The sequence below is a fragment of the Poeciliopsis prolifica genome, unplaced genomic scaffold (genome assembly GCF_027474105.1).
Source record: "Poeciliopsis prolifica strain line A6 unplaced genomic scaffold, Auburn_PproV2 SCAFFOLD056, whole genome shotgun sequence".
Lineage (NCBI taxonomy): Eukaryota > Metazoa > Chordata > Actinopteri > Cyprinodontiformes > Poeciliidae > Poeciliopsis > Poeciliopsis prolifica.
The window spans coordinates 523,292-538,412 of NW_026562431.1; the positions used below are offsets into that span (position 1 = coordinate 523,292).

At 43.2% G+C, this 15,121-nt stretch overlaps 1 protein-coding gene across 3 annotated transcripts; it reads left to right on the top strand.

The window, feature by feature from the left end:
- Nucleotides 1-1,520: 1,520 nt before the first annotated feature.
- On the top strand, nucleotides 1,521-13,920 carry etv5a (ETS variant transcription factor 5a). 3 transcript variants are annotated; one of them, XM_055059918.1, is made up of 13 exons: nucleotides 1,521-1,686; nucleotides 4,494-4,609; nucleotides 4,720-4,810; nucleotides 4,894-4,941; nucleotides 5,210-5,260; nucleotides 7,099-7,222; nucleotides 7,299-7,553; nucleotides 7,651-7,946; nucleotides 9,519-9,581; nucleotides 9,827-9,895; nucleotides 10,856-11,025; nucleotides 11,122-11,229; nucleotides 11,942-13,920. In XM_055059918.1, exons 2-13 carry the CDS (start codon nucleotides 4,562-4,564, stop codon nucleotides 12,170-12,172), a joined length of 1,554 nt encoding a protein of 517 aa, XP_054915893.1. In that variant the 5' UTR covers nucleotides 1,521-1,686; nucleotides 4,494-4,561; the 3' UTR covers nucleotides 12,173-13,920. The 3 variants fall into 3 exon arrangements, with proteins under 3 accessions (XP_054915893.1, XP_054915896.1, XP_054915895.1); XM_055059921.1 differs by having other exon boundaries at nucleotides 1,525-1,686; nucleotides 11,122-11,223; XM_055059920.1 differs by lacking the exon at nucleotides 1,521-1,686 and adding an exon at nucleotides 2,153-2,335.
- Nucleotides 13,921-15,121: the final 1,201 nt, after the last annotated feature.

The window sequence follows — 15,121 nt, forward strand, 5'->3', positions numbered from 1 at the left end:
CAACAACCAGGATTAGCCTACATGGCTCCAAGATAACTCTCTTCTTTGACCTGGCCGTTACGTCAGTGTCACACTAACCCACAGTGAAGGTCTTGGAAGGAACAAGATTCCTGGGCTTAAAAGCTGGCCTCATCTTCACAACACCCACTTTCACTGTCCAAACCACCCAGAAAAAAACAGAAAGCGGTGTCTAAACAAGCAGCATGTCAGCCGTCACACGTGGCCTATTTATTTAAGGAAAGCATTAAGAACAGCAGCATATGGCCACCCACCACATCCGCAGCACCAAACGCCAGCGGACCTGCAGGCTGTTGCTTTTCAGATAGTCTCACTGACAGAGATGTCCTCTGCTATTTACACTCAGTCGAGAATGCCAGTGGATATTTCTGCCTCCTCTCCTTGTTTCAGCTGGTGCTGAAAGACAACATGCTTGCCATAGGCCCAAGATCTAGACCAATAGTTGACCACTGAGATTCTATGTGACAGCTACATATGTGATTGTCTCTTTCTACTATTACTGCCTCAGCAGCACTCTCATAATCGCTACATCATAGCTGCAGGGATTTGCTGAGGATTATAGATTTCATACCAGCTGTTGGAGCCAACTGTGACGTTGGCAGTCAGATAGAGTTTACATGAGGGGTTCCTAATATGATCAGGATGGTCACTCGCCTATGCCCTCTACGTTTTCCCTTTAATAGCAAGTTCATAACATTTTTATATATATATATATATAATATATATATATATATAATATATATATATATATATATATATATATATATATATATATATATATATATATATATATATATATATATATATATATATATATATATATATATATATGTGTGTGTCTGACTGGACACTCCTACAAGAATTACTGACCTGATCAGCACATTTAAAGCCCAAATCAATACCTAAAGTGCTGTTTTAGGGTTCCACAAGCAATTGTGCGTACAATGCAAAAAGGCTTCTTAATTAAACCAGCAGTGCTGGGTAAAAATAACGTTTATAGGAAAAACATACCATCAACTCCATGAACTTTGAAAACTGAATAAAACAAATTGCTCAGATAGTTTTTCAGATTTTAATTCATGTAATTTATAGCATTTGTGTAGATGTTACTTCTGAAAGAGAAAACTACAAAATAGTCAAATATAAATTTGCATGCGCAATACAGCGACAATTTCGAGTTAGAACAATTAGGATCCAATTTGCCGTTTGTCAGGACAGAAACCCAGGATGACGCTGGGGTTGTTTTGTAGATTTGACTCCCAGTACGTTTCCACTGCTGCTGGTCCTTTAACAAACACGTCTGGCAGCGATGATTGAAAAAAAATGTGAATGAAATCCAGCCATTCATAAAAATAGGACACTGCTGTCTTGTGATTGGTTAAACTGCATCTCATGAATAAGTCATAAACCTGGCAGACTCTATTGGCTGCGTGTTTGACAGGCAGACTTTACCCACCAATCAGCGTGTACCTTTGCGTGCCTCCAGAGCGCAAGGGAAAAGCGCCGGGCCATTACAGAAAAAGCTCAGTCAAGTTTTGTGAGTCGGAGGAGAAGCTTCAGTAAAGCAAGTGCGTAGACGGGTTCGCGGCTCTCGACACGTTGTACTTTTATTTGGAATTTTCTATTGCATTTATTTCGACATACAGGACATTTAACATACAGGAAAAGGTAGGCTGCACTGTTGAATTTGCGAGAAACGTGTTTATGAACCTTTTTTTTAGCTACGTAATTTTTAGACAGCGGACAGAAGCGACGCTTTGATTTGATTTACTTGTACTTTGTTATCGACTTCTAAAAGTACAGTTTATCGTAACGTGATGTGTTTTCACTCTGATCTTATATTTTATATTTTACCAATGATTTTGTTCGTGTGTTTGCTTTGGTTTATCTGTGCGGTTGGGCGGATGGTTGTGATTATTTATTTATTTATTTATTTATTTATTTATTTATTTATTTATGAATGGATGCCCCCCAGTCCCCCAGTGATTCCACACGGATCGAGTTTCACTTCATTGAAGAAAACAAGAGAGGGTTGGGTGGGGGGAAGGGCGGAGGACAGTAGGTGGTAGTATGTGTGTGTGTGTGTGGGTGTGTGTGTGGGGTGTGTGTGTGTGTGGTGTGTGTGTGTGTGTATTGGGTTGTGAGCAGAGTGAACTTCGGACCGCCACCGTCGGCTTAAACAGAAGTTTTACAGAAGCGGTGACTTTTTGTTGGGTCTGAATATTAGTTCTGTTCTGTCGCGTGAAGCTGTGGCGCACTTCTGATCTTCCTCTGGTTCCGTGTAAAGCGGTTGCTAATGACTAATTGTGCTGCTGAGGTTAGTGTCGGATTAATTTGAAAAAAGGACTACATTTCATTGTTTTTGATCACTGCTCCTGATCGGCTCTAGTTTGACATTAACGGTACTTTGACTGGTCATAGATTCACCGCAGAATACAGTTTGATTTGTGAAAAGCCGTTTTTTGATCATCTTACACGAGGTCCTGTTTGTGTTTAGTCGAGCGGTGGAAGGATTCCTCAGATAATCTCAGTGTAATTCAGACCCCAAACAGAGATGAGTAATGCTTTAATCTAACCAACATGCTTCTTGATAACGTGATAATAATCCTTTGAGTCGCTCAGCACCGACTTGAATCTAACTGAGAATGTATGGAAGGAGCTAAAGATTAGGGTTATGGCAAAGGAGGTTCCAGCTCATCTGCAAAGATACCTTTTCAATAAACACCTCTCCATATTGGGTCAATTAGCCTGGCAAATCTGCTAAACTTTTGTTCCATTAAATAGAGATGTTGTAGCAGACTGTAAAGTGTTTTGTCAGGATTGTGTATGAAATTTAATATTTCGTATTAAATTTCATGTCATAATTACATGGCAGAAATGATTTCTTACTTTTAAAGACCAAACAAGTTAAAAACCCAACAAAAGCTCAATGAATGAACAGAAACTATTTGTTTAATATATCTGCAATATATTAAACTTGACCATTTACACCATAGCATAAACTGTTGGTCAGTATGTTGATAGACTCATCTGACGTCTGTCTTTTTTCTAGCAGGAGTCCATCTAAGGTGGACTAAATGCCAAAAAGTCTTGACATTTTGACTTTTAGGTTTTACAGATCAGAAACCTTATTAAAAAGAGATTCTGCAATCAGTGTAAAATCGATGATTGTCACAATAACTAACTTTGCTGAATGATAAATTGACCCAATAGTTATCGAAGTAATCGATTTACATTGGGGTTTTTTTAGACCATTTTCAAGTCATATTTTGTGGATAGTATGATAATGCAAGTTTTACCTGTCAAGTTTCATTTTGTGAAGAACACTCCACAGTGGAAGTGTTTTAAATATCCAAAATAAAACTCAACAACCAAAAACTATTAACAAAAGAAACACACAAAACAGAAACTGGAAATAAAATGGATTATAATGTCTTTGCAAACAAAACTGCCCTTGAAAAAATAGCAATCAGTTTTGAACTAATTTTAATTTGTCATGCAATTAATTGATTAATTGATAAAATGCTGCAGGCTTGATAAACTCAATCATTCCTGGACTGAATAGAGTGGAAGTAGTTTCTGAATATCAAAACTGGACTAAATTCCTTAAAACTGTGAAATTGCCCTTTAATCATATCCTGAATCAGATCAACACATTCATTCTAATACTAGTATTATATTTGTATAATTAACTTATAAAATATAGTAACAATAATTCTGTTTTATGTCTATGGAACATCTTCTGGTCCAGCTATGCTTCAGATTTTGATTTTCTATATGATGCTCTCTTTTTTTTCCCCATATGACCCAGGAGTCAAATTAGTAAAGCAATATTTGGCTACTACTGAAGTTTTGTTCTGTGCGTAGTGTGGGGTTCTAATGTTTTGCTTGGCGGTTGTAATTGTTGCCCAGCGGCCATTCTCTATTCATTATCCATTACCAGGAAATAGAGAAGTGAGTCATATCGCTGCGCTGGGTGAAGATGGGGCAGCGCTACAACCCAGCAAAGCTTGCAGAGTTGTGTGTTTAAGGCAGCCGGCCAGGGCTTCTGGTTCTGCCAGGTGTAACACTGGCATCATCACCCCATGCCTTCCTCAAGCTTTTTCCAGGAGTTAATCAGCCCCCTGACCTGACTTCTCCATTACTTTTTTTGTTCTGCAGCTTTGTGATGTAGCGCCCTGCCCACATTCTGCTGATCGGGAAGCATTTCACTAAAGATCCTGGAAGCTGATTACAGTGGAAAGGAGCTGCTGCTTATATAAGAACCTTGCATGTGTTCTTCTGTTTACTGGTTAAACACAGAGCTGAAGAAAGAGGGTGGATTTGTTGTAGCATCACAACAGAACGCAACTCCATGTAATGAGGCGTCATTCTGCGTGGGCTGAGGTCGTACGTCAAGGTCAACCAGAGCGCAGAGGAGTTTTGGTACCCAGAGATTTGTTTCACCTTTCTTTGTTCTGTTCTGTTTTTTCCAGCTTCAGCGAATCCACACGTGGCTGCCTCCGCCTCCCTCCCTCATTGGAACTGCCATCCCACAGATAGCATGGACAGATTCTACGACCAACAGGTCCCATTCATGGTCCCACCCAGTGTAAGTGGACTCGCCTCGCTGCCAGCATCTCACATCGACCCCACTCCATTAGCTGATGGAGGTGATGTTTGCTGCTGCTGGTCATCATGGTTTCTGTTCATCTCTTTCAGAATTCTGCAGCAGACGACTTGCCCAACACCCGGCCACTCAACGACAGGAAGAGGAAGTTTGTGGACACAGAACTCGCCCAGGACACAGAAGGTGAGAGCTCTGGTATCATTTCTTTCTTTTTGTTTTTACGTCAAATGACTTGCAGTTAATGTCTTTCTCCCTTTGAATTTCAGAACTCTTTCAAGATCTCAGTCAGCTGCAGGAGATCTGGATCGCAGAAGGTAAGCTCACTCCTCTGGGCCGTGGTTTAAAAAGTTCAGGCAGCAATTGGAACATTAAACTTTAACTGGGTTAGAATGTCCGTTTTTATTTTTCGAGCTGGCAAGCGGAACAAGAAGAGCAAAGTCCTTGAGAGGATAAAGGGCTGACTCAGACTGTCTTTGTCTCTTTCTTGCTTCACTTTTTTACACAAATTAGTCACGAGTGTGTCTCCACTCCGGTGTGTGTGTGGTGTATTGACATTTGTGCCGTCTTCCTGTATCTCCATAGCCCAGGTTCCCGACGATGAGCAGTTTGTCCCAGACTTCCAGTCGGAGAGCTGTAAGTACCTGCGTCTGACCCGTCTGCATGCTCGGCTTCCAGCTCTGGATATTTAGACTTCCTCGCGCTCGTCTCCCACCTTCTCTCCTCCGCTTCCTCCATTTTGAGTTTAATCAGCCGAGTGGCTTGGGGCATCACATGAGCCAAGGTCTTAATCTGATTTCACAAAATTTCACACTCAGATCCTTCAGCTGCTGCTAGATTCCAGCGGTTGGAGCTGCTTTGGAGCAGTCCTCCTCGTCCCCCGGACTCCAGTTGCCCCTCCCTCTTCTAAAACCTGCTTTGAGCAGCTTGTTGACACGTTTGAGCCAGAACCAGTGGAGCTTCACTGGCCCTCCTCTGTCGCTCTGAGGCGTGGGTGGTGATGACAAGGTGTGGTTGTTCTGGTTAAACTAACCTCCAGGTTCACAGTCCTGCTTGTGTTTCTGTACAGCTGCTCTTTCAGGCTGTTTGTACAGGTAGATTCACTCTTTATGCAGTCTGCTGACTCCTACGGTTGCCACGGCGTTATACTCAAGCTTGCTTCATTGGAGAACTGCATTATGGGGTGCTGTTTGTAAAGTTGCACAGTACAAAATGAAGAATGATAGTTTGGTTTATTTAATCATATAGCAACAATGTGGGTGTTCATTTTTTCAAAAGTCATATTTTCACCATGTTATTCATACGTTTATAAAAATTACAAATAAAGTTCCAAACTAAATATTTACTTTATAAACTAAATATTTAGCTTAAATTAAATATACATTTTCTAGACTAGACATTTCATTTTAAACTAAATATTCAGTGAACAAACTAAATATTGTTTAGTTTGTTAACTTATCTAGTTATTTCAGCTAAAATAAATCTGTAGTTCAGACCTAAATATTTAGCATGAAAACTAAGTATTGAGTTAGCAAGCTAAATATTGCCATTTGGAGTAAAGTTATTTGATTGTTCTTAAATATTTAGACTAGCAGCTGAATGTTTAGGTAGGAAATTTTCATGTCTAGTTTGGAAATTAAATATGTAGTTTTTGAAATGAACATATAGTTTGAAACTCTGTCATTTCTAAATGAATTAGTACCATACATTTACTTTGTCTGTTACTTTGAAAACTGAACACCTACATTTTTTTTCTCTAATAGGCTAAATGAACCAAACTATTGCTATTCATTTTTATTGTGTAACTTTACAGACTGTATCCCATAATGCATCCTGACACAGGATTAGTATTTGCCATCTATCAATACCAAGCCTAGCCCCCCGTCTCTTGGCTGATATGGAGTGAAGTTTCTTTGGAGTGAAGTTTGTTTGTCCACCATGCCTAATCTCCTGGTAGCTTCCACCTCGACATGAGGCGCACACACAGGAGCTCACATGCTCATGTTGGCTCCACTCAGGTCCATCAGGCCGCTGGATAATTCATTCAGCTCCTGCAGCCCTGCTGCTCCAGGATCCAGTTTCTCTGTGGCTATTATGTGGCGCCCCGGAAACTGCAGCCGATCCACAGAGCGATGCAGCCGGTGTCTAATGGTTACAGCACAACGAGGAGCAAATCATTCAATGCCATTAGATTACAGCTGCTCTGATTCATGAGTGCTGCTATTGGCCAGCCCTAATGGGAATCAGATGGGAGTTCTGATGGTCATTGCATGTTGAGCGCAGCTCCTGTCATGCTACTGCGCAGTGTCAGCTGTGATTGGAGCAGATGATAAAGACCTCCCCAAGTGTCTCTGTCAGTTAGGGAATCCAGACGCTGGCCATGCGTCTATTTAGCCGTCAGTCCCCAACGCGCTGCAGATAGTATATGTTGATGGATGGAGCTTATCTGATGCTCTCCATTGTCTCCGGTGCAGTGATGTTTCATGGGCCTCCGCCGACCAAGATCAAACGAGAGCTGACCCCCACCAAGGACCTGTCCCCCTGCCACCAGGACAGCAGTCCCATGCCCTATGGAGAGAAGTGCCTTTACAGCTACAGGTATGACCGACTCCATCTGGAGAGCACCCTGAATGTTGTCCAGTCAGCTCATTTTTCTTCACCTTTTCATCCACAGTGCTGGTGACGTAAAGCCAACCCCCGGATTCAAGCCATTGACCCCACCCTCCACACCTGTCTCTCCCTGCCTCCCCACCAGCACGGCTCTAACGCAGACCCCGCCTCCTCATTGCCACACAGCCAATCAGACCCCAGCGCAGCGTGCACTACAGCAACCCCCCAACCAGCAAGCCGTCCTGGGGCACAGCCCCCCGTTTGCTGTGCCCTGTGTGCCCCTCAGCCAGGATGCTAACAGCTTCACACCTGAGCACAGGTGAGCCTCCCCCCCACGCTCTACCCCACTGTGTCCTCACTGTCTCATTCAATGTCATTGTGAGCCATCCTTCAACACAGATGTCCTCTGTGTTTAGGTTCCAGAGACAGATGTCAGAGCCATGTATACCTTTCCCCCTGTCTGAGAGCCAAAGCTGTCCCCAATTCCTGGCCACGCCCCCCAGCAGCACCAGCCTGCAGCGTGACGGCCGCCCCCCTTACCACCGGCAGATGTCAGAGCCTTTGGTGGCGGTGCCTCCCCAGGGCTTCAAACAGGAGCTCATCGACCCTCGGTACAGCGAGCAGGGCGTGCCAGCCATTGTGCCCCCCCGTCAGGCTGCATTCCATCCCATGGCCATTAAACAGGAGCCTCGTGACTTCTGCTTCGACTCTGGTGAGCATCAGTGTTCTGACTGCAGTCTTTGTGCAGTGAGGGGACTGAGTGAGGAATATGCCTGGCTATGTTTGGTCTTGGAATCAACACATGACTGTGGGTTTTAACATGCAGCAGCAGCCTGGACACGCAGGTGCTGTTTGTCCCGTTACAGTCAGGTGTGCTGGTCAGGACGAGCCTCAGAGCAACTAGTAAATACGTTCCCAACCAGATTTCAGCAAGTCAAATTTAAGACTTCATAAAAACTTTTTAATGCCACCTTGAAGACCAAGAGAATTATAAATACAGAGATTCTTTGGCTGGAGAGGTAGCTGCATTACACTGCTACCTCTCCATTCATGTCATATGTAACGTGAATGATGCAGCCACAATCATTTGCTCTCCTACAGGGAAATGACTGATGACATTCAAGCAGGTGAAATGTTGAGCTCATACACATAGACATGCACACGACAAGACACTAAACAGTTGAAAAGAATTGAAACTGTTGTGGCTGTCAACAGTATGGACTCCTGTGTATTGGTTCTCACCCCAATGGAAAGGATTTTCACTTGTTGCTGTCATTTATCAGGCCCATCACCCATGATTGACACAAATGGTTATATAGCAACAGTTTATTAGCCACCAGTAGCCTCAACGGTTTTGAGCAACAGAATGCAATGAAGACTTTTGCCAGATAGAAAAGTCCTTCGAGATAAAAACTACTAACAAGATTAAATCATCCTGTCATGACAAAATTTAAGACCTGTAATTAACATGTTACCAACATACATTATTTTAATGTTATAATGGCTTTTTAAGACCTTAATTTAAGGTTTCTAGAACAGATCCAGGCTGGTGTCCTCAGAGGGACGCCCTTCAGTTGATCGTTAGCATCAGGCCAAGTTCTCTTCTCTTTTGAAACGGCACATGAGGGAGCGCACGGTGCCAGTTCTTCTCCTTCTCGCAACAAACAATCCTGACAGAGAGGCCGCATGCTGGCATGGACACAGCCAGAGTGACTGGCGGGGGATGGTTGGACCCGGACGCCCACCAGCCCAGCTGTTGTTCTGGCCCTGATACATTTATCCCTCTCTCCTCTTCGCTGAAGCTTAGAAACTTTTCCCTCACGCTGACTGATTTGTTCTGATTCGCTTTGTGCTGAGTGCCTGTGCTGCCCTGTGATGTAATGACAAATCCTCTTATGGCCTTTAAATACTCACGTCACTACATTGCCGTATCTCTGCATGGAGGGAACGCACGTCAAGCTCCTCAGCATGAGCACAGCGATCGAGAAAGAAAAAGAAAAACCTCCAATTGATCATGAGTGCACAGGAAGTGATCCTAAAGGCTGGAGGGGAAGCTTCCTGTCAAAAAAAATCCATGCACCCTTAAGAGGGAGAGGTCTCATGATTGTCATTGAGACTTAAATCAGAAAGGATGCAGCTAATCCTATTGAAGTTCACCAGTCAGAAGACATGTGAGGGCCGCTGTGTGCTCCATCTGCAGTTGATGCTGCACAAATGTAGCCTGCTTCATCTGAGCCTTTAATCCCAGATTCTAAACCTGGTCTCCTCTCCGTTTTGTTTCCAGAAGTGCCTAACTGCCAGTCGTCCTTTGGGAGAGCAGGAAGTTTCTACCAGAATCCCCATGATGGTGAGTACAGCCCAGTTGTCTGTGTGTGTCAGAAGTGTGTGTTATTTATTGATTTCTTCTATGACCTTCAACCTGGTGGCTCATGGAGCTGCTGAGAGAGTGCCATCAACACCAACACACACATCAGCATTTGGCCCCGGCTCCTGGGAAGCTGCTGTATAAACTGCTTAGCAGGCAGCTAGCCTCTTTAGCCTGAATGGACACTCCATATGATTCATGCTGCCTTTCCTCTTGGTTCATTTCAGGCTACTCCTATGACAGAGATCCACAGCTGTACTTTGACGATACATGCGTGGTTCCTGAAAGACTAGAAGGTAAAGATCTGCTCTGTTCTTCAACAAGCTGCTCAGGAATGAGACTGATACTCAAAGTCATAAAATAAGTCCTGTTCTGGGTTTGCTAAAAGCCATTTGGGAAAGACACTCTGATCAGACAAGGGCAAACACATTAGCATACATAGAAAAAGCTGCACAATCACATCACATCATTTTCATCTCACCATTGCACTGGAGGCACCTTCAGACTTTGATCTATGATAGTTTAGATCAAAGCAGATTTATGGGTTAGAGTAGTCCCTCTAACAACACTAGCTTCTGACCAGGGACCCCCGTTGGCAAACCACAGAGAAAGCTACAAAATATGTAAAGAATCACCAACTTTTAGAATGTGTTTTCTTGCTTTTGCTGTCTGATACCTTCTGATTTTCATCAGCCAGGAGTTCCTCAGGACTGATGGATGGTTCCTTTGATGTTCCCATTTCCCAATAACTAAACTACCCTGAGGGGAAAAGTTTCTTGATAAATTTGACTGGCAGCCAATAAGATAAACAAGCATGTCAAGTGACATTTAAATGTGTTATTTTTAGCCTGAATGTACACTCCATCTGTACATTCAGATATATATCACAATAAGAATTGAAAAATATATTAATATTATGATTTAAAATTTATGATCAACAAATATATATTGGATTACAGACTGTTAATTGGTAAATTAGTATTGCTAGTATAATAAAAATCATGTTTAATTTCCCTCCATCTCAGAATAATGTTCTTCTTTGCGTTAGTCTTTGGAAGTAGTTGTAACTAGATGGCTAGTGATGAACACGGCTCTGTGCATAATGACCAGCCAGTGCACTTTGTTGTCCATCTGGTAGGAATGTCTCACCAAACTGAGATGCAGAACATTTCTGATTCACACTTGCCTTTTTTCTTTTTCTTCCTTCTGCCTCATCTTCTCCATCTCCTGTCCTTCGCTCGTTCCTCCGCTTGCAGGGAAAATAAAGCAGGAGCCGTCTGCTTACCGCGATGGCCCTCCCTACCAGCGCCGCGGCTCCCTGCAGCTCTGGCAGTTCCTCGTCACCTTGCTGGACGACCCGGCCAACGGACACTTCATTGCCTGGACCGGTCGTGGCATGGAATTCAAACTCATCGAGCCTGAGGAGGTCGGTGCCTGCTTCCTGCCGCCACGTTTGCCCCTCTGCCTGCCAACGCCCAATTCTTACGTGTGTGTGTGTTTGTGTCCCGGTGGTGTGTGTCAGGTGGCTCGTCGCTGGGGCATTCAGAAAAACAGACCCGCCATGAACTACGACAAGCTGAGCCGCTCGCTGCGCTACTACTACGAGAAGGGCATCATGCAGAAGGTAAAGGCACGTTCCTTTTTCTTCTCTCTTTGCTCCAGTTTTCCAATCTTCCCATCCTTGAGTTTTCTATAGAGATGCACTCATCCAGTAGTAACTGAACTGAGTATTCAGCTTCTGTGTACAATAAATCTGGAACAAACTCCGAGAATATTGCACACCTGCTTAAACACTTAGTGCCTTTAAATCTAGATTAATCCACCTGTTTGGATTTGCTTTTGAAACATGAAGGATTAAGAATTTAATGATGGCTCTTTGACTAAATGTATTGTTTCAATTGTTGATTCTATGTTGCATGACTTTGTTTTTATCATGTAGATAGTCAACCTGTTGGTTTTTCAGTGTCTTTATTATTTATTCTACATTGGCTGCTCTACTTCCAGGTGCACTGACTGAACAAATTAAAGCTGTGTTGCTTTTACATATTTGTACCCAGTACAAGCTTGCAAAACTATTGGTGTATTTAAGTGTACCGTACTGGTACAGAGTTATCAAGTACATTTCTAATTCAATTAATTTATGTCTCTGTTTAACAAAAGAAAAGTTTTAAGTCAATTCTGGACTGTCTTTCTGCATTGGATCAGCTGATACTAAGCCTCAGATATCAGTATCGGAAGTGAAAAAACTGGATGGGTGCATCACTAGTTTCCTGCTCGAATCACATTTCTACTGAGGAATTGGCATCTCTTTTTGCTCACACCCAACATGTGATCCTCCTCAGGTGGCGGGTGAGCGGTATGTCTACAAGTTTGTGTGTGATCCCGAGGCTTTGTTCTCCATGGCGTTTCCCGACAACCAGCGGCCCAACCTGAAGGTGGACATGGACGGCCTGCAGGGGCTGGAGGACGACACCGTGCCCCTCACCCACTATGACGACGCCACCACCTACCTCCTGGAGGCCGGGGAGCAGTGCGCCACCGCCCTGCCTTTCCCTGACAGCTACGGCTACTAGCCGACTCGCACGTGTCCAGATGCACAACACACTCGTACATGCAGACACTCCCAATGTTTCTCCTCATACCAGCTCTGAAGAAACAACAGCTGGAACCTGCAGAGCTGCCTGGAGGGAATGACCTTTGCTTGACCTCTGCCCCCTGGAAAATCTCTCTGAAGCCTCCGGAAGCTCGAAGGAACCTGTGGCAGTGAGGGGAGGGAGAACTGGACTCTGTAGCTCCAGAACTCTGCACTGCAAGGCCAGGGCTGTCGTTGCCACGGAAACCGAACGGTGAAAAAGTCAAAGGCCACCATTTTGGAGAGGACTGACAGACCGTGGGAGTGGTTGTCCGTCTGACTTTGTGACAATCTGTTTTCCTGGGAAGCAGCCAATCACAGCTCTGTCCTGTCTAGAGTTGCCTTTCTGGGTTTCCTGTTTTCATGTCTCCACATACAAAATCCAAGATCAGCGAAAGGGCTTGAATTCACGCAAAGACAGACACTCTGTAGATAGAAGAACACCGTTGCACACGCTGGCTGTTTTCCCGTCTGTCCGGACCTCAGCTCCACTCTGTAAATGTTCTTTATGTCTATGTAAGAGATTTTAATATGCTGAACTCCAGTGTGTGTCTATGTGGTTCACACCATCGCTGTGGGAACATCTCATGTCCGATAAAGATGGTTCCTTTCTTTCCCCTAATCTGTCTGGGTGCTTGACATGTTGGTTGTTCTTCTGATGCGCCAGTTTGGCAGGGGCATCAGGGTGCTGCATGCAAACACAACCTGGGTCATGGGGGCACCGAAGTCCTTTGGGAACCCTTTGTGGACCTCCATCTTTCTGCTTGCTGGAACCACTCCATTGACATATCTCTTTACTGGATCTGGACAAAGAAATCTGTTTTTATGCTTTGTTTTTTGGAATTCAGGCAAAGACAAATTTATATGAAGTATATATATTTTTGTTATGAGGTTGCATTGGTTCTGATTTAAATTCAAGATGTACAGTTCAGTCTGTAATGACTGAACTGTACTGTTGGGCTTTAGGTAGGAGGCTGAATGACAACATGTTGCTTAACTGTTAAAGCTGCAATGTGTAACTTTTACAAAAATATGTTGTTTTTTTCACTGTTACTATGTATTGTCAGTGTAATTTGAGACGTTTGTGAAAAGACTGATCTCCTCCACCTCCCTGAGATACTGTTGCTGTCTGAAGAAATGCACCACTCCAACCAAAATCAACCAATCAGAGCCAGGAGGAGCGCTGTTGATCATCTTATCTACTTGCTGCTTAATCTGCTAATGGCGGAGAGACAACTTACCATTTATCCACTGTCATCACTGGCCATGCTAACTAGTCTTAGCATTCATCACAGGCAGAGCAAAGGAGAGAACGATTGACAGTGCTAAGACCCTCCTCCTGGCTCTGATTAGCTGTTCCTGACAGAACAGTATGTTTCTCTAGATGACAGCAAGTCCATAGAAAAAAAGATTTTCCGTCTCATGTTAAACTGTCACGACATGATGATAGTTTTAACAAATATGTAAAAAGAACACAATATTTATAAACGTTGCATACTGCTGCTTTAAACTGTGAGAAAGTGGAAAAGGCTAGAAATCCACCAGAGGTGGATGATGATCTCATCAAAAGATCTGTGTTTGTACAGGCTCTCCCTTCATCTCCTCCCCCCTCACAATGTGTTTCTTACACTGCTGAGTTTCTGATTATCTGTACTGCGTACAATAAAAGTTCCTTGATGCTTCACTGCCTGCAGAGCTGTTGTTTCGTCTTTTGACCCTCCTCCTCCTGCCAGCAGTCAGCTGACTGACTCCTCGGGTCTGACCTGCCTGATTTCTGGGTCACATGCCTCTCCTCACCGCTGCTCATGCATTTCTGGGTAAATGATTACTCTTTTGTGGTAGAGCAACGTCTGGTGGGCTGACTGTGGAGGATAAGTTCAGTTTCATGCTTGGCTCACACGGCGTCGAACTGTCAGAGGGGCAAGAATATCTTTGTTAGTTACTTTGATGCATTTTGTACCTTTTTTTTTTTAAATCTCCAACAGCACCATAAAGCCAACAAAAAGGGCCAAACATGTTTGGAAGCAAATTAAATATGAATGAGTTGAGTGAGAGCACAGAATAAGCTATAAATATTAAAGTATCAAAAGACAAGTGCACGTGTAGAAGGAGGTTAAAGAGTAATCTGTTCTGATAGCAGGAGCTTCAGAGGCTGAAGTTAGACACTAACTTGAACAGGGCAGAGATGGTTCACTAAGCTTTCTCCCTTTTATCAAAGGAAGCAACTCTTGATTTTGAGTGATGAGAAACAAACAAGTTATAACACTGTTGTCATAACTTTCATATACTTTCAAAATCACTTTTTTAATATTAAACTTTACAATTAATAGTATGTAGGAACAAGGTAATGTAGTACCAACAACAACATGTAATGTTTACTTTGTTTTATTGATCTGGAAATAACCCAACAGGCTCAGGAGACAGAAAACAACTTTAGAAAAGTCATATTTCAAAACAAACTGCAGCTTTGAGTTTCAGACATTTTGGTTACAATGTGTTTGTTCTTTCTTAATTTAACTTACTTGTATTGGAGAGAGTATCCAGAAATTTTACCAGCATTAGCTCACCATAATAGTTAGTAAAAATACATATTTAATGGCCAGAAAGGCTAATCAAGTTACCGCCCACCTCTGGATTGAAGGCAGTGCTCTCAGTCCCCAAGATCCGGAGTTTTACTACATTCTCTCTGCTTCAGCACACCTGGCTCCAACATTAACTCTTTAGCAGAGCTCTGTAGAGCTGACTGCATACTGCTGAGGCAGTTTAGCCATTGAATTCAAGCCTGTAGCACAAGAGACATATCTAAAAGTTGTAGGTTGATGCAGAAACCACTGGATTTAAGAGATAGACCCACACAAGGTAGAGCAGAACTGAGGTGGAAGAAAATTCT

What these genes read in the sequence shown, in the direction of transcription:
- etv5a (XM_055059918.1), top strand. Translation starts at nt 4,562, where the DNA reads ATGGACAGATTCTACGACCAACAGGTCCCATTCATGGTCCCACCCAGT. An exon ending in ACTCGCCCAGGACACAGAAG is followed by an intron (nt 4,811 to 4,893) that starts GTGAGAGCTCTG and finishes TTTGAATTTCAG; the next exon opens with AACTCTTTCAAGATCTCAGT. An exon ending in AGACTTCCAGTCGGAGAGCT is followed by an intron (nt 5,261 to 7,098) that starts GTAAGTACCTGC and finishes TCTCCGGTGCAG; the next exon opens with TGATGTTTCATGGGCCTCCG.